The 20,317-nt window shown below is 45.2% G+C and overlaps 1 protein-coding gene across 1 annotated transcript in view; it reads left to right on the top strand.

The window, feature by feature from the left end:
* Nucleotides 1–348: 348 nt before the first annotated feature.
* ARHGAP31 (Rho GTPase activating protein 31) overlaps nucleotides 349–20,317 on the top strand; it is an 85,884-nt gene continuing 65,915 nt past the window's right edge. The window contains exons 1-2 of the mRNA XM_064410230.1: nucleotides 349–645; nucleotides 7,465–7,648. Coding sequence (XP_064266300.1) covers nucleotides 7,609–7,648 — 40 coding nt within the window. The 5' untranslated portion in view covers nucleotides 349–645; nucleotides 7,465–7,608. The remainder of the gene's footprint in view (nucleotides 646–7,464; nucleotides 7,649–20,317) is intronic.

Genomic DNA, 20,317 nt, shown 5'->3' with positions numbered 1-20,317 from the left:
ACACTGGAACAGATAGCAAAATTTGCCCCAGTGGCCTGTGTAAAAGCCATAAAAATGAAATTCTCCCTCAGGCCCACTTGCAATGCACTGGCTACTGAAGAAGATTTGTTTTGTCACCCTCCAGCCCAGGTGATGGTCGCCTTCCAGCGGTGCTGCCAGAACGGCAGAAAGGTGCACAGAATACTTTGGGATGGAAGTTTCTCCCCACAGAGCCATATGGCCACAAGCAGATAACGCTGTGAGCAGCATTCATTAACAATTTCCAAATCTGCAGCAGCTGGAGCGTGGGATCATTTAAAACATGACTGATTTACTTCCTGCAGCCTTGAAAAGGAGGGATTGGTGGGAACCCAAACGCACAACACATTTCTCTGAACTTATCAAACGAAGCCACATGCATCTCATTAGCACCACACAAACACACTCACAGAAGTTACCTCTTGGGGAGGGTGCTGGAGAGGCTCACAGGACAGCTGCTTGATGGAGCATTGGCAGGAGACCAGGTATCCCAATTGCTGGAGAGGCTCCAGAAATTGAGCAGAATGGAGAAAGTGGGAAGAATATTTATAATAATCCTGATGAAAACAAAGTGTTGGGCTACTATTTTATTTGAGCTGCAGCGAGAACAACAATAAAAGCTCTGAGGTAAGGACCATTCTTTAGGCAAAACTGTTCTGCGGAGGCTTGTAATGAGCTTCACTTACCTAAAAATAGTGTTTAAGTTAACACAGCGTACCCTTATTTGTGGGACAGTGATCCATCTTTGTGCCCACCAGATGTTACTTCATTAATTATTGACAACAACATGGAATTTCTATAGCACTTCATAGTGTTAAGAGAGTTTTATAAATAGATAGATAAAAAATTAATCAATCAATTTTGTTAGACAATTAACTAGCATCCACCATTTTAGTCTGAGGTGATGCCAAGATTTTCCTTTTTTTTCAAAGTGTGCAAGAAGAGAAAGACTGAGCTTGCCAGAATAAAGAGAGAAATGCTTCCAGCCTAAAAAAAAGTGAAATAATTTCTGAATGTTAAGCAATGGGGTTAAATGTTTAGAGCTTCCAAAAATTTTGGGCACTGGGATGGAATTCATCTCCCTTCCTTGATTGAATGCAGATGTTTGCATCTAGGCTCGTCATTGTGGACCTCCTTTATAGTCAGCAAAAAGAAATGAACCATGCCCTTCAAGTGCCTGTTAGTTGTGGCTGATTATAAAAAGAGATACTGTAGATGTCAAGGTCTGACGTAGGCATTGCACAGCTGGGGGAGACAAATCCTCCCCTGACATCTCCTTTGAAAATCTGTCAGGGAAAATATTTTGAGCTCCAGCCCTGGAGCTGCTGCAGTTTAGAGGATGCAGGATGTACCTCAGGGGAAGGATGGCCAGGCACGTGGCGGGCACAGGTCCCAGCTAGCGCAAGGATGGCACTGGCTCTGCAAAGGCATTGTGTAAGGAGGGCACCTGCCAGAGGGCAGGGAAAGAAAGCTCTGCTCCTCCAGTGCCTCTGCGTGGGCTCTGCCTCCGAGCTGCACTGCTGCAAAGAGTGAGTGTCTGAGAGCTGGGTTGTGAAGGAAACTGTTGCCCAGGAATACACGGGCAGCTCTATCCTGGCTGTTTGGTTTGTGTTGCAGTTGTGGCAATGCTGGGGCTCCTGCTCGTTGCTCTAAGCACAGTGGGTGGTGGTCACTGGCTGCTGTGTACTCTGCCTCCCTGGCTCTGTGCCTTGCATGGCTTCTGTGGGCTCAGAGGGACTGAGGCAGTAATAGGAAGAATCGTTCCTGATAAATAGGAGCAGTACCCAGAAACAGATTGCAGAAATCCTTGCTCTGTTGTGTCTGCAAAAGGGCATCAGAGCTGCAGATACACTGAGATATGTGACTTCTATCAGCCATTTCTCCACAGCACATGAACTGGTGTTTGTTTAATATGCAGGAACAGGAGCAGAGAGAGCAAAGTGCTGAGGAACAAGAGAACAGAAAGCTGATATTGTGCAGAGAATACAGCATGCCCATAAGGCTGAGAGATTTTTGGTGTAAAACACCAGGACCAGGATCCCCTCGCTGCACAGCAGAAACCAGCACTCACCCGAGTTTTCACATTTTCACCTTCCAGCTGACAGGACTGCAGAACTGTTACAGACATAATGGGAGGAGAAAGGAAAAGGAAGAACTTCCATACACAGGGACAAAAATCCTGTTTCTTCCTCCTGTTTTGAAGACCAAGACTACAACAGTTCTTACCTTGGGGACAGCAGCATCCATCCCCACCAGTATTTTATAAATTTCCCTAAGGACTTTCCCTGTAATTTTTTTTTAACATAATGTACAGTCACAGCAAAATACACAAATTTTTAAAGAGAACAATATCATACAAAGCAAAAGCAGCACTAGTTATCATTATCACTATCAAGATCATACTAACAACATAAGACTATTCAGTTGTTATGTGTTGGGAGACCAAAGACATGGCCATTATCTTTTCAACTTTCTCCTATATAGGATTTTCTCTGTTCTTCTGAGCTGCCACTCTCCAAAATATTCATGTGTTATTTAAAAAACATATTAATGGAAACTTGTTAAGAGTACTTGTAATGGGTTAACCTAGATTTATAGACTTTCTAAAGAATGCTTTAAAATGTTAGAGTTGTTCTGTGTTTCTACTCCTATGCAGTGGTCCTCAATGAGGATTTCACTGGCTGTTCCCAGCCTTGGAGATGGACATGCAGCTTTACAGGCTGATGGCAAAGATGGGACATGTAGGAGAAGGCTACAAGCTCTTTTATGAAGTAATGGCCATATTTCTTCTGTTTTTCACTCTCTCCCTTCAAAAGAGCTCTATATACTTTCACATTGATAGCAGTACCTTGATTATTAATGATCTTTCACTGTTCCTGTTTGATAGTTTTCCTTTAAACCTCTGTCACACTACACATGTGTAAGCTTATCACCCACAAAATTTTCTTTCACGATCACCACCAGCTAGAAGGCACTATAAATGCCACTGGCCAAGCTCCTGTTACTGCTGGATTTTCTCCTCTTTCTGTGGTTGTACCTGTTTTCTAGAAGAAACACTACCCTGTTTGTATTGTGCCACAAATGTTTGTGGCACCCTCCTGGCAGACAGAGATAATTCCTGCCCTGAGGAGCTCTTGACTGCAGTTAGGATAAAAGAAAATGCTTCAGAACTTTTATCCATTTAGATATATATTTAGATATATTTAAATATATACAATGTATTTACATAATATATTTCCTAATTAACTTTTTTTTTTTTTTTTTTCCCAGCAGCTATACGCAGCAGGTCAAATGAATCCCTGGTCAATTGTTGCTAATTCCTGTATACATATTAATCTAATGTTTCCAGGCAGACAGTTTTCCTGACCACTGTCTGCACAGGTTGTTTTCAGTGGGAAGAAGCAGATTTTGCAAGCTCAAATGAGCTGCTCCTTGCGGCCCAAGCTGAAAAACTGGCCAAACTTTTGACAGTATGTAATTTCCCCGCGAGATTTTCACTATAGTTTGGGCTAAAATTGTGTTTCTGAAGAGATCATGATACTTTTCCATCCTGATTGCAGGAAGTGTGGAGAAATAAAAAAGTAAAGCACATTTCAATTTTTTGTAACCCTCCAGGAGTGTTGCTTCAGGCTGCTGAAATCACCTGAATAATTTTGCTCTTCCCTATGTTTTCTTTTAATAAAGATGCTTCTATCAGTGCATCATTATTCAGTTCCTAGCAGCAGAACAGCTAAGAAGACTCTCCTGGTTGCAATCATTAATGGCACCAATCAAACCTGAAGCTGAAATACCCCAAATTTATTTAAAATCAGCCTCCTGCCAGACTTCAGAATTAACTATTTGCACATCCTCTGTTGTTTTACTTGTGTAAAAGTAGAGACCTTTACACAGGTAAAGACCTGTGTAAGACCTTCCTGCTAGTGCATAATGGACTAAGGGATCATAAGCAAAGAGATCAAAACACAAATCTTAAAAGATGTTTCTTTTCTGGATGAAATGTGACCTGGGTCTACTCTTAGCTGTTTTTCTGCCTTGGTCAAAAGTGAGTGCAGGACAAGCAGACACATAAGACTGACGTGTAGATGCAGCTCACCAGCATACACCTCACCTCTCCTGATGCAGGATTGTGACCCTTGCACCCGCTGTACGGGCTCTGGGATTATACCACACGTTACCACTAGATGTCAAACTGTGTCCCAAATCCCACAAGTGCCTCCAGCGTCAAGTGATGGAGGGCCCTACGTGCTGCTCCTGCTGCAGAACCGTGTCAGAGCAGATTTTTATTTTATTTCAGAGGAAAATGGTAGACGAGTGATTGAATTAAGGGGCTTTAGTTACTGCAGACACAGGGATTTCTAAATGGGTACTTTGCCCAGAGAGGCAGGATCAGGTGCTACTAACAGCTAATAAGTAAGATTTTGTTCAAAAATTAAATCTACCTGCTTGCACCGTTTATGAAAGAAAAACAAATATAGGTCCATAGGGGGAAAAGTTAACTTACCAGCAAGACAGGCTGTGTTATTCCTTTGCTCCCTCTTGGCAAGTTGGAGTTGCTTTAAAACCAAAATCAGTGAGAAAAACTGAGGAGTCCTTAATTTAGGATTGCAGCTCTAGCAGCATTTGTACTCAAGGCACAAAAATCATGATCAGCATTTGGATCAAGGATTCCCCTGCATGCCACAAAACCCACAAGAGCAGCTTATTCCTACAAGCATTTTAATCTGGAATTGATGGAGGTGCTGCCTTGCAGATGAGCTGCACACTGGAACCACTAATGAAGGGTGTTAACTACAAGTCCTGAGTTTCCTTCCTCTGGAGAGGCCCATGGCACTGTTACTCTGGACAGGTTTGAACTCCTACCTACTGTGAGTTTGATTTCTCACATGTGTGCTTCTTTTTGTTACCTTCAGGTTTAAATGAGAGCTCATTTACCACCCAGACAGGGTTGTTTCTTAACAGGAGGTGAAGAAAGTCCCCTCTAACTGAATGCTTTCTTGTGAAAGATGTTACATAAAGGATGAGCTCTTGCCTTTACCCTGTGTTGGAAAATACATTTTGTTAGGTGTAGGCTTCTGAAAGGACAGGGCTTGGGCTCTTTTTAGCCTCACCAGCATCCTTCCTGTTTCTACCAAAAATAAACACAGCAAAGCTTTTCTTCTTTAGCACTTTTAAACTTTCTTGGCTTTGTCATAAGTTGTGTCACAGGATGTCCCACATCACCACAACATACCACAACACCACAGCATGACATGGGCTGAGATCAGCCATGTGTGGGGAAGCGTCTGGGCCTCTCCTGCCTTCAGTTCCTCGTCATCATCCCCCAGTGGATCAAGAATGATCAAGTACACTGGGTGCAGAGCCTCCCTCCAGAGTCTAGTCAGGAGGATTTCATCATCTGGCTTTGACCTCCTCATTTAGTAGTGGTGTGTTACACTTCTGAAAGGCATAAGGCACTCGAGTTATCCCCCTGAGTACAGCCTCAGTTTTTTTCCCTGTCCATTTTCCACATACACTTGCATGCAAAGTTTAGTCGTGGCTCATGTCCCTAACTGGTTCCTCCTCAATTCCCTCCTCCCGTGCTCCTCTTTCTGTGGCTGGCAAGCTGGTAAGAGGCCCTAAGGCACAGCTCTGTAAGGACAGTGGGTCTGCTCCAACCTGGCATGGCGGCTGTCTGCCTCCCACACAGGGAATGGAGGCTCTGGCTGTGGGACAGCCAAAGAGCTGTGTGGGAAGGAAAGGCTGTCGGGCCCGAAGTCCTCATCTGAAGACATTGTGTCAAGGCCCACAGCAGGTCCTCTTTGGCAGTCCTGCTTTATTACATGTCTGAGAGGAGGGTCTCCTAGACAAAACAGGCTGCAGAACAAGCATGGTTAAGGAAGCTGCTGGGCCTGGTTACCCTTCCCCAAAGCTGTCTCTCCAGCCAGAAAATTTCATCTCGACACATGAGGAGGGCCTCCTCAGCAAGCGTGCTCTATCCAAACCAGTAAAGAAAGGGCCTTGTGCCAACAAAACCAGGCCAAAACTATGCAATCAGACCTCCAGCATGTTTAAAAATATCTCTGGGTCCCTGTACATCCCACTTCTCCTGGCTCTCTTTCTGTTTCTCAGTGTGAGGAAGGAATCTCTAGCTAGCCGAGGTTTGGGATGTGGTTGAGACGTTTCAGTGGTAAAAGGGTGGAGCTCTCTTGTTTTCCTCTTTTTCCACAAAGTGCTCTGGCTCTTGGACAGTGACTGTCCAAAGAAACCATTGTCACTTTTCCTCTCCACCCCCTGCCTCTCCTTCCCTCACTCTGGAGGTAAACAAAGGAGCTCAGGGATGACAGGAGCGAGCAGCAAGCCGGAGCTTTGCACCAAAGCTCTCATCAGAGCAAGGTGTGGCCAGCACACCACAGCAAGGCCAGCCAAGAGAAGCACTTCCCTTCAAAGAGCCCTCCTTCCTACTATACCAACACCGGGACACCCTTTCATGGGATTTCCTTACTGTGGCAACCCACACCCACACAGTATTTAAAAGAAGGATCATTTTGGGGTTATCCCTGTGTCACTACCTGCTCCACTTGCCTTAAGAGTTGCCTCCAGCAACCACACAACAGATTATTGGGGCAGGGATGGGGACATGGAGAACACGAGGGTGTCCCAGGATAGCAATGAAATGAAGTGGCTTTTGGCAGCTTGACAACATAATTTCTCTGTCATCATTGCTCTCTCTGAATTTTGTATCTGAGGCTATACCCTGTTCTGAATATAATAAAAAAATTATTCCCCTTAGATGGCACACAGTCTTACACTTAAATCTTTCTCCCTTCAGCATCCTCCTTAAGTGAAGAATACAGTAAAAGTTAACAGCACCTAATGATGACCTTTTTACAGTCAAACATTAGCATGAGACTGTGCTCTTGATTTTTCTCAGGCCATGTGGTCTCACTCGTCACAGCTGGCCTAAATGCCTGAAACCACAACTAGTCAAAGTTCACAGTCAATCCATGGACAAGAGGAATAAACTGCAGAAAACTTGACAGATAGCCTAAGATAATAAAGAACCTGAGGAAATTTCAATCTGCTCTGGGATACTCCAAAAGTAGAAAAAGAAGTGAGATTTGCTGAATAAACAATTCATGGCAAAATTATTCACTGAGATTAGAAGCCAAATAAAAGGAGGGAGAAGGATCCAGAATGCTTTATGGTAATAGAAGGTATGATAGTATTGGCACAGGAGGAATGTACTTCCTAGGAGAGATGACAAAAAGGATCTGTCTCCTTATTGGCATTTTTCAGAAGCACAACAAGAGGTAAGGCTCTAGAAGAAAAATAGAAGCTATTTTTTATCCACAACCTATAGATCCTGGGGCCCCAGAGCTGAGCTGTCACATCTTATTTTTATATCCTACTCCCAGTGTGTGAGTGTTTTACCAAGATGTTTTCTTTTCTCTCATTTCATATTTTCAGCAATTGCTATTGTTCTGCAGTCTCCAAACGGGCTCTGGGAACCCAAGGACAGCACGAAAAGCTGAACTATGGGAAACATTGTACCCGGAAAGGGCAGAGCAGGACGACTCATAGGGGTGACAGAGACTCCAAGGTCCCCTGGAAATGTGGCGCCTAACTAGCCCTGATGCAAGAGCTGGCTCAGGTGCTGTGGCATTTCACAGTGAGTTCAAAAAGTGTTCATAACCCTCAGGTATCGAGGGGCTGTGCTTTCACATGCCTGTAATAAGCAGGAGCTACTGTTAGCCTAAAGTGAACAGAAAAAATGGTGTTTTGTAATTTTTTTCTTTTTTTTTGGAGGCTGCTAAACACATACTGAATGTTGGGGGTCTCCACTGCTATCTACTTCTCTGGCTATAAAGAATGAACAAAGCCAGCAAATACGTGAGAAATCATGTTACTTATTGCAAAGGTTAACCTGAAAAAAGATGATCTAGCTCAAAATAATCTGTGGGTAGCCTAGATAGTTTAAAAGGGAGACAACTATGAGATGGCACAAATTGGGGTATCTTAGAAGAGTATTTGTAGTTTCCACATGACTGATATATGATTATGTCTGTTTGAGACGGTGTGCTTTAAAAATATCAGATAGCAAAAAAATTATGATTGGTGCAATCTATTTGAATTATGCTTCATATTTGTAGTTATTTCTAAAACTCCATAAAAATTACCAGAAAACAAAACTAAACTGAACTAAAAAGGTTGCTTCCTGTTAGCTGATAATTAAAACATCCTGATTTGAAACTAAATATAGCTCTCCCTCTAAATTTGGTAATTTTTTGCTAGACTGAGCTCTCTGCACATGTAAATAGAACAATCTAATCACTCACTTTTATTCAAATCCACAATTTGCATTTACTTATGTTAGAAAATAGAGAATGGCTTTGCTTATTTATGTGATGATTTTTTCTTTACTTTGATTTGTGTCAAGCTATTTTTAGATAAAAATTGGAATTCAATTAAGATGCAGAAAGACAGCATTTAAATTCTACTTTTTATTTGATAATGGAGCTACCCAGTAGTTGTGCAGGACACAAAAGCTGATAAAACAGACTTTGAAAGGAAAGGAAATAATATCTGTAGGTGTGAATTTAATTGTTTCTTTTGTTTCATATTGGTCTTACAAAGTTTTAGAGCTAATAGATCTCAGCCTTTCCAGCCTCACTTACGGTGAGACGGAAGGAGAAAATCTAGTCTTCCTTGGTTTTCCAGCATGCTATGAACTTGTAGTGCTGTCAAGAGCAGTAGCTCTTGAAGAAAAATAATAATAAATAATGAAGTAACATAAGAAAACCTCCCAGAACTTCCAGAAAAAGCCTGCAAATTGTAGGGAAAGGAGCTCTTGGACTTCAGCTAGTTTTTTCTAGTTTTTTCATTAGTCACTTACCTCACATTGCTGGTGTGAGATTAGACCTTTAATACACAAAATTTTCCAATAATTTCTTAAACAGTTTCCTTTTCTAAAAGGAAGTCTATTTCATTTAAAAGCTAAAAACACAATTAAAAACCCCCAAACCAGCTATGATTGCACCCCTAGCAGTCCTCCCATTGCTCCCACTCATTTCACATCTAAACAGAAGTTTCTGCAAGAGGCTCCTTCCAGAACAGGACTCATTCTGCAATCACCATCACAGGTTTTTTGTTGCATGCTCCTCAAACAATTAGCACCACTTCAGCGGCCATTTCATTGCCATCCCCGAGTTTCTCAGGATGTCATTAATCCACCTTCTCCTGATTCTCCCTGCTGGCAACCTTTTCCATATCATATTCAGCTGGAGCTCAGGACTTCCTCCACCTGACTCTGCTGCCACAACAGGTCACAAAAGGACCCCAAGCTCAAAATCTCCCTGGTAATTCAAGTGGTTGCCCTGTAGCTTTCTTATAGGTAAGGGGCTGCAGCGCTGTCTTGGAGAGTCAGAAAAGGATGTGGCTGCAGACCAACCCCTGTCACATCTCCTAAGCAACCACTGAAATAGATGAACAGTCTTTTCAAAACGGCACAATGATAAAGTGATTTGGCAAAACGCGAATATAATTTCCTGTTGACTGTTAAGGCTTCATAAATGATCTTTAGTCACTGAGCACAGTGGATCTGTGTTCTGCAATAAACAGCAAGTATGAAATAACCTCCTTCTCTATTGCAACACAAACCAAGATCACAGATTTCTTGTCCAGTCTGTGTGCACTAAATCAGGAGCTGCTACATAGAAAGGCCTATTTTTCACAGCTTGATGTCCAAAATTTTCTAAGGTTTTTGGGCTTGTATCTTTAAAATTTCTGTATGCACTAATGATTGCTGTAGTTTTTCGGTAGTGGTTTATCCTGAAACCTGAGAGTCTTACAAGAAACCCCCTGACACCAGGAGCTGGGACTTTACAGCAGTTCCTGTGTGACAATAACATTACAATCCAGAAAACCAACATATATTGTGTTTTCTAATAACTCCCTTATCTCCTATGACAAAGGCAATTCCCAATTGACTCAGTTTTATTGGAGGCTTTTGAGTACTCAAATTATCTTCAGTGATATGTTGAAGTGCAACACTGTAGGGTCTTGCATGCTGTATCCTGTAGACCCTGTCTGCTAGGGGTCAGTCTGAAATGCAGATGCATTTCTCTCCTTGATGCATTAATGTCTCCCTTTTACTGATTACCTGTAAAACATGAATTGTAGCACTTGAGTAGTTCCCTGTAGTCTCCATTCATATACAGTTTCTCCATGAGACTGCTCTCCTACAAAGCCCAGGAATCAGTGTTGTGTGCCCATGGCCTCAAAATATTATCATCTACTTATTTTTGTCCCAGCTACATTTTTCGTGACAGCATGCATTGTCTTAAGCTGTTCTTAAATGTTGGTCCCATTTTCAAGTTGGAAATACTTGGTATTGTTATAAAAAGATGCTATATAACTCAAACCATTGGATTTGTCCCAGAATCTCTTAAATTTGCCAGAGAACTGTGTGTATGGGATGATCAATGGACTGAGTGGATGACACTGGCACTGGGGTCGCATGCACTCCTGCCCTCCTCCTCACAAGAGATTTATACCTCTTTTCTTGTGCAGGACTAGCAGATGTCTGCTGTATGGTTTAGGCAGATACTTTTCTAGCTGGTCTTTCTCCATAAAGTTTGCTATCATTCTGGTACTCAGCACCTTTCTTACACAGCTGGAATTTTTTTTTTCCCCAAGAAAACCTCTCTAGTGCTTGTGGGTTTAAAGGAAGACCCAAACCTGATCCAACTGAAGGATGTTCCTGGAATCTCCCCCAGAGATACACATGTCCTTTTCTGGCTAGAGATATTTTGCCTCAGAGGGCCAAAAGAAGCAGCAAAGTTGTAGCTTAAGGTAATGGAACAAATCCATTTTGGATGCAAATCTGTGATTTCCAGGCTCTCATCATTTAGGCTGCTGTGGACTAGGCAGACCTCTCAGTCTTAAAAAAATACTTTCATTCTCTCTTCTCCCTATATGGTTTTTTTTTGTTTGTTTCTTGTTTGTTTGTTTCTCCCCCTCTTTGTTTTTTACTTTGGCTCCATTTGTTTAAAATAGGCAGAAGTAATCTTGCTCTTGCTCTGCACACCAGTAGGGCTGGGGCTGCTTTTTCTCTCCCCTTCCAGTGCTGCTGTAGCAGAGAATGGTGGCCAAACACCACACCAGCACAGAAAAGAACAAAGGCGGGAGGGAGAAGGGCATCTGACCACACCTGTAACCCTATATGTACATGAGCAGCTCCTACTACAGTCGGGGCAGAGATAGCAAAAGCTTTCCAGGAACAACCTGCTGCTAAAATGCGCTCTGGCAGGAATACAGGATTAGGGGTGAGGGAGAACACTGAGCAGATCTTACATTGCTCCTTGCCATCCTGATCTGCTCTCTCTTGGCATTCCCCCCGTGTCTTCTGACACCTCCTCAAAGACAGTGCCTGGGGCAGGGCCACACCGCAGAGCTCTTCGCAAGGGGAAAAAGCCCATGGTGGAGGTTGGAGTGAAGAGGCACAATTGCTTCCCATTCTCAGTACAGTATGTTACAAGGGGCCCATTGCAAAGCTTGGCCGCCTGACAGTTTCATTTGCAAGAGCCTTGGCCCCTTTCCAAGCAATTCTTTCAGGTCTCATTGTTTGGTAGGAAACAAACAAGGGGAACAGCACTGGGTGGGCACACCAGAAGAGGGTCTAAATATAGCAGGGCAGCATTAGGGAGCCAGGCTTCCTAGCCAAAGCTTACTCTAAAGATGACAAACCCGCTCTGCTAGTCTACAGAAAAGACACCAGTTCTGCTGTAGGCACCCCAGTTACACAGGAGAGGGCTCTCTAGATGTCCCAGTCCTCTTGGCCAGCTACAACGATGCTGCACTAGCCATAAAAGTTGAAAGCAGCCTGTTAAGCTGAATAAGTAATTGCAAAGCACAAAGAGAATATAACCAGTTTTAGCCTGAAGTCTTCTGAGTAGTTTCTGCTATAATTTACACACAGTCTAACTTCAGCACGAGTCAGGAAATAATGTGAGCTACAGATTTAGGCAATGAGGTGTCAGAATGAAGGCAAGCCAAGCCCTTTCAACCTGTGATGGAAAGAAGAGAACTTTGTGCCACCTTTGCTTGGAGGTGTTGAGACTCAGTAGGATTCAAACTAAATAATTTTGCTGACAGCACTGCAGAGCTGGTGACATTTCTGAAAGCAAAGGAAAAGAGAAAACAAGTGTGCTAAAGAAGTTTAAAAACATCCTCTTTAACTTGGCATATCCCCACAGAAAATACACCCTGCTAGAACAGCCAGGGCACAGGTAAGGAAATGTTAAAGGAGAAACATGGCTTTTCCTGAGGTAGTATATGAGGGGATTTAATTTTACACATCCTGTGTGAGGGGACACTCAGGCAGAAGGAATCTCCCCACAGAGCTGATTTTCCTGTTCAGTACCTTCAGCATTTGAGAGCACAGTAGAAAGGCAAGTTGTTTTTCCACTTAACCTAGGGGCATGCCTGACCAGGAAGAGATGTGGTGTGAGGAAGGACAGGCAGGAAGAAAAAACATGAAGGAAGAGGAAGAAAAAACATGAAGGAAGAGGGAATATGTTCAGCCTTGCAGGGAAGACAATAGGAGATCATTTGTGCAGACCCACCAGAGCCTTTCCTACAGGGATGTAGCTCAGCAAGCAGAAATAAGAAACAACAAATGTGCCAGAGCCTGCCACATGCAGGAACACCTGGCCTTGCCTGACGCAGCTGCCAGCACTCTCTACCCCTTACAGCTGCCAGCCCTCGTTAGAGGTGTCCGCAAAGAGAACGTGTGGCTTTTGCAAACTTGTATTTCCTCTCTTCCCCATTCCTGCCACCAAATCACACTTTGCCCTGTTAGGGACAGAGAGAAAGCGTGAAGCAGCAGACTGTCCTAGCTGAAGACCACCATCATAGCTGGTGATTCTTCATAGGAACTCATCTTTGTGCTAGATGTTTAGGCACAAGAGAAGGAATCTTAGTTGAAAGCTTGTGCTAAAACAAGATATAAGTCTCTCATACAAAAGATGATTCATGCAAGTCATCAAGAGAAGACCTCAGAATAAAAGAAGTCAGGTTTTAAGCGACTTTTAAAAATAGCACGTAACAGGCTAGCTTTTATCCCTAAAATGGTAAGCGTCCCCTGAGCTATTTGTTGGGGTTTTTATTTCCAACAACAACAACAACAAGATTATTATGAAACAGCCCTTATCTTCTACAGAAAGGGACCAAAATGGATGATTGCTGGAGTGAACCCCTAAACCTACTTCTTTTCCCCCTTCCAGCTTAGTCCTTACAATAGAGATTAATTCTCAGCCCTTAGTCTTGAATCACTATTAAAATAATGCAAGGCTGCTGTTTTTATGCAGTCATGATAACCCACAACTTCCTTCTCCTGTGGCAACATGATTAGAAGAATGGATGATAAGAGAGGTATATCTGAAAGTGGAAATACAGGCAGTAAAGTGGGTATTGGTTTCAGTGTCCTCTGACACTCAGAAATTATGCACCTGGGGTTTTTTACAGAGTGCTACCAATGCTGTTTGGCAGAACTGAGTACAGGAGAGACAAAATGGTTTTTTAAATTTTTATTATAGGCCTCTGGCTCAACAGATTTTTCATTACTGTTAGAGCAGTGTTTAAAGGCTAAAGGGCAGGGGAAAGTGCCGCAAAACCAGTGAGTTGCAAATGTGGAGGAAAAGATTGATACTTGAAACTCTCCTTCTATCTCTTAGGTTGTGGTAGTAAAGCTGCCACATAGTGACAAAGCAAGAGGTTTCTGAATGGATTGCTAGATAGATCTCCTCAGGATTTGCTTCCCCAATTCAGTTTTCTCAGCTCCTAGGGACTCCATCTGTGCTTGAAAATTCTGATTATCTCTTGTATTTACAGACTGTTAAGACATGAGAAGAAATGGCCTTATGGTTAAGACATTCCCCATGTTCACAGGTGTAGTTGATTGGGCTTTTTGCTGTGCTATGGAGTCAAAATGTAGTTTTAAGCAAGTTTTTTAATTTCTGTGGGCATCTTTGGTTAGCTGATCAGGCTGGAAAAAAGCAGCAAAAACATTTCCTGGTTTGGTGGGAATCCTTATGGTTGATATTTGCAGTGAGGCAATGTGTTAAAGGAATCTCCCTCTGTGACACACTACCTTGTTTGTACTCAGCATAAAGTTACCAGCTGTCTCTTCGAAGTTATTAAAAAATTTACTGGCAGGATCCTCTCAAAAAGGCCTGTGTGACTTTGGAATGTCTCCATCGTGGAAGTTTTGTGGTCTTCCTGCCTCACCAAATGGGTCACCCTGCTGGTAAGATGCGAGGAGGAGGTTCAGACCGTGCCTCTGAGATGAAGGAAGCTTTTGCTAGCTGTGTGGCTTGTCTGATAGAGTTCTTTTCTCTGAATGTTTGTTTTACAGTACTGTCATATATTACTGAGCTATCAATAGAGTTTTACACAGGGAGACATAAACCCTTTCTATAATGGTCTTCATGTTGTTTAAATAACAAACAGTTGGAGTCCCCAGTCAAGAATTAGAGATCCTCTGTGCTAGATGCTGGACAAACACAGAAGTAGGTAAATGTCATGGTTCAAACAAGTTTGCGCTCTGAGTTAGCGAATACAGGTATGTTTCTCATTCTGTTTTCCGTATCCAAGACATCTCTGAAAGGACTGTGAACAGTGAGAGAAGGCAATCTGGCTAAAAACATTAGTTGCATGTTTTGTAGTTGTGCTCTGTATGGTCAGTACTGAATTATTGTGTTATATTGGAGTACTTAGAACCATGTAGGTTGGAAAAGACCTTTAGGATCGTTGAGTCCAACTGTTAATCCAGCACTGCCAAGTCCACTACCAAACCTGCCCCTGGTTACACTGTCATGTCATGGGCAGGCACGCAGCAGCAAGGAGACTCTGTAGCATGTGTGGGGTGCCTCCTTCATTTGTTCCTGAGGTGCTGAGATCTGCCAAGGAGCTGACAACACAGTTGCATAGGGCAGAGAGACACACAGAACAAGGTATGTCAGCGTGTAGGTCAAGAGGGTGGAAGGCAAAAAGGGAGGTGGGAGCTGAGGAAACAGGGCTTATGTGGCCAGGAATGGGTGAAATTAGGAACCTAGAATGGTAGGTGCCCTGTGACAAGGATCAACCCCATAGTCTGTGGTCCAAAATGTACTCAGAGAAACAAAAGACTCCACACCAGCCTTCGGCTTCACAATACACTCCAGCTTTGGCCACAGAAATGGGAGTAGACAGGAAACTGCTCTGGAGAGGGGCAGGAGAGGAAAGAGAGTATGCTGAGGGGTGGGGAGGGAGGGTGAACTGGCGTGTCAGAGTCTAACAATGAACCGTCTGTGTCAGGAAAACAGACGTACTCGGCAGGGCTATTTTTAGGGGTTCAGATCTCCCCCTCTCTGAGTCTGCCTCCCCCCTCTTCTGTGCTGAGTGGCGCCTGGCAGATCGGTGGAGATTTAAAGGCCACAGATAGGAAAGAGCTCAAACACAATGAAGGAAATGCAGCAGGGAGGGGAGAGATGGGTGCCCAGAAATAGCCTGAGCAGCACCTCAGCCACGGCCCCCAGCTCTTAGTGGAAGGGTAAGAAATACTTAGACCTAATGGCCAAAGCTCCTTCCTCAGGCTCTCGGAGTGCTCCTGGTGTCACCCATACCTTGTCTGTGAGAACAGAGAGAATGGTAAAGAACTGTAAAGTCATTATCTGTGCTATGTTCATTCACACACGAGGCTGGCTCACCACATCCGTTCTCAAGCTGAAGGGCGGGTGAGGCATGGCAGATCAGCAGTGAAGCGGGGTGGGAAGGTGCCCCACCTTCCTGCGTGAACCTGTGGCCCTCGCTGACAGGGAGGCCTTTGCAACTGACTTAAAATCCTGATCTGTATTTACAGGTTCAAAGGGAAGGAATTAAAGTAATTGTCATGGCTTTCAGACTTCGGCTGTGGCACTGTGGGGCCACTGGCCATCACACTCTACATATGTTGGCAGAGATGAGGAAGGAATTTCTATGGAGAGATAGCTGCTGTGAGAACCCTGGTTTGGCTTGTGTTGCTCCTGTTCTGCATTCACTTTTTTCTTTTCTATTATTCTTTTTAGGAGGGAGAGGATTTCCCCCTTCTTTTGCAGCTGTTTCAACCCTGAATTCTCTGTTGCTTTCTATACTTGCCTGAGAATTTTTCCTCTCCAGTTTTGCCTGAATTTGTCTGTGGATGCTTTCACAGGAGGGACACTGGCTCACTCCTTAGCCCCGCTCACTCAGTCTAGTTCAGAGCCCTGCCTCCTGGGTTGCGCAAATCCAGATTTCGTATTTTTTCCTCTCTGGAGAACATTGCCCCTTTCCCTCAGAAAAATCCCTTGGCTCAGCACTGATTTCAGGCTCTGATATGAAGTGCTTTATTTGTAAAGCCTCCCTTGTTTGGCTCCCGCTCACCTTGCCTGACCTTCTCCTCCTCCTCCTCCTCCTCCTCCTCCTCCTCCTCCTCCTCCTCCTCCTCCTCCTCCTCCTCCTCCTCCTCCTCCTCCTCCTCCTCCTCCTCCTCCTCCTCCTCCTCCTTCTTCTTCCTCTCCTCTTGGCTACAGGCTCCCTGGGCACTCCTGTAGCAACCTCCCCTCTGTCCTCTTGCTGAACCTTATCCTGGCACGGGAAGATCCACGCCTGTAGCCCAGCCTGCCTGCCAAGAGCTCTCCTGGAGCCCCTCATGGTTTCTTTCTCTCACTGCAGCACACACCTCTTTCATCCAGCTTGCCATTCCATTTCCTTTCTCCAGCTCTCTTCCCTCCATGGGAACAAGGAGCTGGACAGCAAACCTACAGCATCTGAAAGAGCTTCTATGAATAAAGTGGGAATAATATTCCCTGTTTTGTTTCTAGCTTCTCTTCCCTGTACTTGTGCTTCAAATACTGTTTTTTCTTGTCATGAGGGTGGCAGTCTCTCTGATTTCCCCATGAGGGTACCATGGTGGTGATGGCTGCTGGTGGGTGCTGCAACCTGGCGCTGGGCACTCAGGGTCCAGGGTCCTGGCTGGGATCAGGGCAGCAGACCACAAACCCCAAATAACCAAAATGAGATGGCAGCACTTAATTTCTGCAGTGTTCATCAGCCAGCAGCACCCACCACCATAGCTTCCAAAGATCACAGAATCACAGAATCACAGAATAATGAGGTTGGAAGAGACCTCTAAGATCATCAAGTCCAACCTATGCCCTAACATCTCAACTAGACTATAGCACCAAGTGCCATGTCCAGTCTTTTTTTAAACACATCCAGAGATGGTGATTCCACCACCTCCCTGGGAAGACAATTCCAGTGCTTTATTATTCTTTCAGTGAAAATTTTTTTCCTAATATCTAACCTATACCTTCCCTGACGTAGCTTGAGACTGTGTCCCCTTGTTCTGTCAGTTGCTGCCCAGTGGATGAGACTGACCCCCACCTGTCCACAGCCTCCCTTCAGGAAGTTGTAGAGAGCAATAAGGTCACCTCTAACCCTCCTCTTCTCCAGGCTAAACAACCCCAGTTCCTTCAAACGTTCCTCGTAGGGCTTGTTTTCCAAGCCCCTCACCAGCCTCGTTGCTCTCCTCTGGACACGCTCAAGCATCTCAATATCCTTCCTAAATTGAGGGGCCCAGAACTGGACACAGTACTCAAGATGTGGCCTCACCAGTGCCGAGTACAGGGGGAGAATGACCTCCCTGCTCCTGCTGGTCACACAATTCCTAATGCAGGCCAGGATGCCGTTGGCCTTCTTGGCCACCAAGGCACATTGCTTGCTCATATCCAATCGGCTGTCAACCAGCACCCCCAGGTCCCTTTCTGCCTGAACACTGTCCAGCCACACCATCCCCAGCCTGTAACGCTGTAGGGGATTTTTGTGGCCAAAATGCAGAACTCGGCACTTAGACTTATTAAACTTCATACTGTTGGACTCTGCCCATCCATCCAACCGATCTAAGTCTCTCTGCAGAGCCCTCCTTCCTTCCAATAGATGGCACCAAGAAATGGTGCTTCCAGCTGAAAACGCCTGCTGGCCTGTCATAAACACCACGGGGTGAGGGTGATGTGCTGACCCAGCAGTGCTGCTGAGTGCCCATGCTCTGGGACTGTGAGCCTTGGAGCTGGGGTGTACAAGGAAGGGGAGGGGGTCCATGCTGCACAGGGTTCTGGGGCCAGAACTTCCTCACCAGTGGCATGAAAAAGCTTTATTCATGCAGGAGGTGATTTTATTTATTGAATTTGTTTATTTATTTTATTTTACAATTAAGGCATCCACTTCTGAAGACATTCTGTTTGGTTTGACTTGCAAGAGAGGAGTAGAGAAACCATATCTAAGATGAGGGAGGGCAATGGGGATGAGGCAGGAGTGTGATGTATGGGGTCACCAGACAAAAGTACTGGTGGATACAGACCCTGTTAGAGATGTGACCTCCATCTGATGTAGAGCAGTGAGGAGACCAACATAGTGAGATTAAACATCTTGTTTAGCTGAGGAAGGGAGGAAGGGAGGAAGGGAGGGGTCTGCAGAGGGGAGTTCAGGGCTTCAAAGAACTTGGTCTGGTTACTTGCCACGGTGAACTCGTTCTCTCACCGCTGGTCCTGTGTGGGGACTCTGCCATGTGGGAAAGGGCTGTTGAGTGCAGCAGGACATGCCTCCTCCCAGAGGGGGCTAGGACAGCGCTTCATCTTCCAGCCACCCAGACAGTGGGAGGAAGGGCTGGCAGGGCACGCAGGTCTGAGCGTCCTGATGTCTGCGCGGGCTGTGTGAAGCGCGGCCCTTGGCAGGCAGGCAGGATGCGCCGTGGCACGCGATGGCTTTGGCGGCACGCCGGTGCAGGGAGGGATCCCAAGCTCTGACTCAACATCAAGGTGCTGTGAGAAGCTCAGAATAAATGCAAGGAAGTTCTAAGTGTTTCATGAGGACTGAGGGTTCCTGAGAACAACCACTGGTCTGGAGGTGAGAGCTAAGGCTCCTCCTTAGCCTGCGAGTGGGAGCAGAAGGCAGGGAGGTGACAGGCCACACATCTCTATGACACATTCTGCAAATCACTTTCCCCTCAACCTGTCAGGCATCAAGCTGTAAAATGGGGATAATTATGATAATTGCAGTGATAAACTGCACAATTGGAGCTATAATTGTGCAAGGTCCCTCAGCAGGTCCCTTAGTGTTTTTTATATGTATGAAGTGTAACATCCAACACTTCTAAAGGAAAAAAAAGTCACCATACCAACAGAACCTGAATTGATTTTGGCAGTGGTCAGATCTCAGACAGAGGTTTGATTTCTCTGAAAAATTACTCTCGAGTGAGTGAGGTGGTGAGTTTGCAGAGGGGTTCCTCTGCTGTGTGAGAGTGCAGAACTGAGGCTTTTGAAGGAAGGTGGGTTAAAAGTGTCCTTTGCCCTGTTTCCTGGCCAGTTTTCCTCCAAACCAAAACTACTTTCCTTGTCTTTGGCCTGATTTTTAGTGATAAACTGTAATACCTTGTTTGTTTGTTAATTTTTTAACCCACACCCATACAGCTACATTTGGCACAGAGTAAGAGGGGTCAGTGAAGCCTTAGGAGAGTTAATTTTGCCTCCCTGGGTATGCTGGTGAGCATACCCAGTCCTGAAGAGAAATCTGAATTTCTGGGATAAAATATGAAGTAAGTGCAAGGAACTGCTCTAATGAGCTGGCACATGTGTGTATTGAAAACTGGACCAGAAAAGCGTTTGTGGGGTGAAGGGGGCGATGACACAGACAAGGCTCAGGGCCTGAAGGCAGACCTGTCCCATTTCCCTTCTTGCTGTACTGAGTCATTTCAGCTCCTTATCCCTTTGTTGGTCAGGGGGAGCCTTTTTTGGGAGCTGACTCGAAAGTATGTGAACTCGGATGCCCGGACAGCATCTGTTTCTGCTTGCCGGGGAGGAGGGAGCTGCAGGTTTCCCTCCTTCCCCCTCTCTTTGATTCCCCCACTCCCGGTCCCCTTCTTGCACTTCAGCAGCTCCAGCCCGCACTCTGCAGAGGAAGGCAGATCCTGCAGTGACAGAGTCATGTTGGAGGGCAGGAAGGCGCCTCGCAGCGAAGGACGGGGCGAGCAGAGGCAGCGATTTACAGGAGAGGCTGCCGGTCCCTCCGCTCCCGGCCGGAGCCCGCTGGGCGCCGGGCGAGCCGCGGGCTGGTAGAGCAGCGATCTGCTGCCCGGCACTCCGCTATCTGCCGAGCCCGGGGCAAATCCTCCCTCTTCCTGCCCCATCCCCAGCCCTGCTGCCCCAGCTCCTCTCCCCGCCTTCCCTCGCCTCTCGCTCGCACACGCACACACACGCACTTTACTGCCAAA

Source organism: Passer domesticus, chromosome 2 (assembly GCF_036417665.1).
Source record: "Passer domesticus isolate bPasDom1 chromosome 2, bPasDom1.hap1, whole genome shotgun sequence".
NCBI classification, from domain to species: Eukaryota; Metazoa; Chordata; class Aves; order Passeriformes; family Passeridae; genus Passer; species Passer domesticus.
Note: the sequence above shows the minus strand (reverse complement) of the source record. Positions and strands in the feature narration are given on the sequence as shown.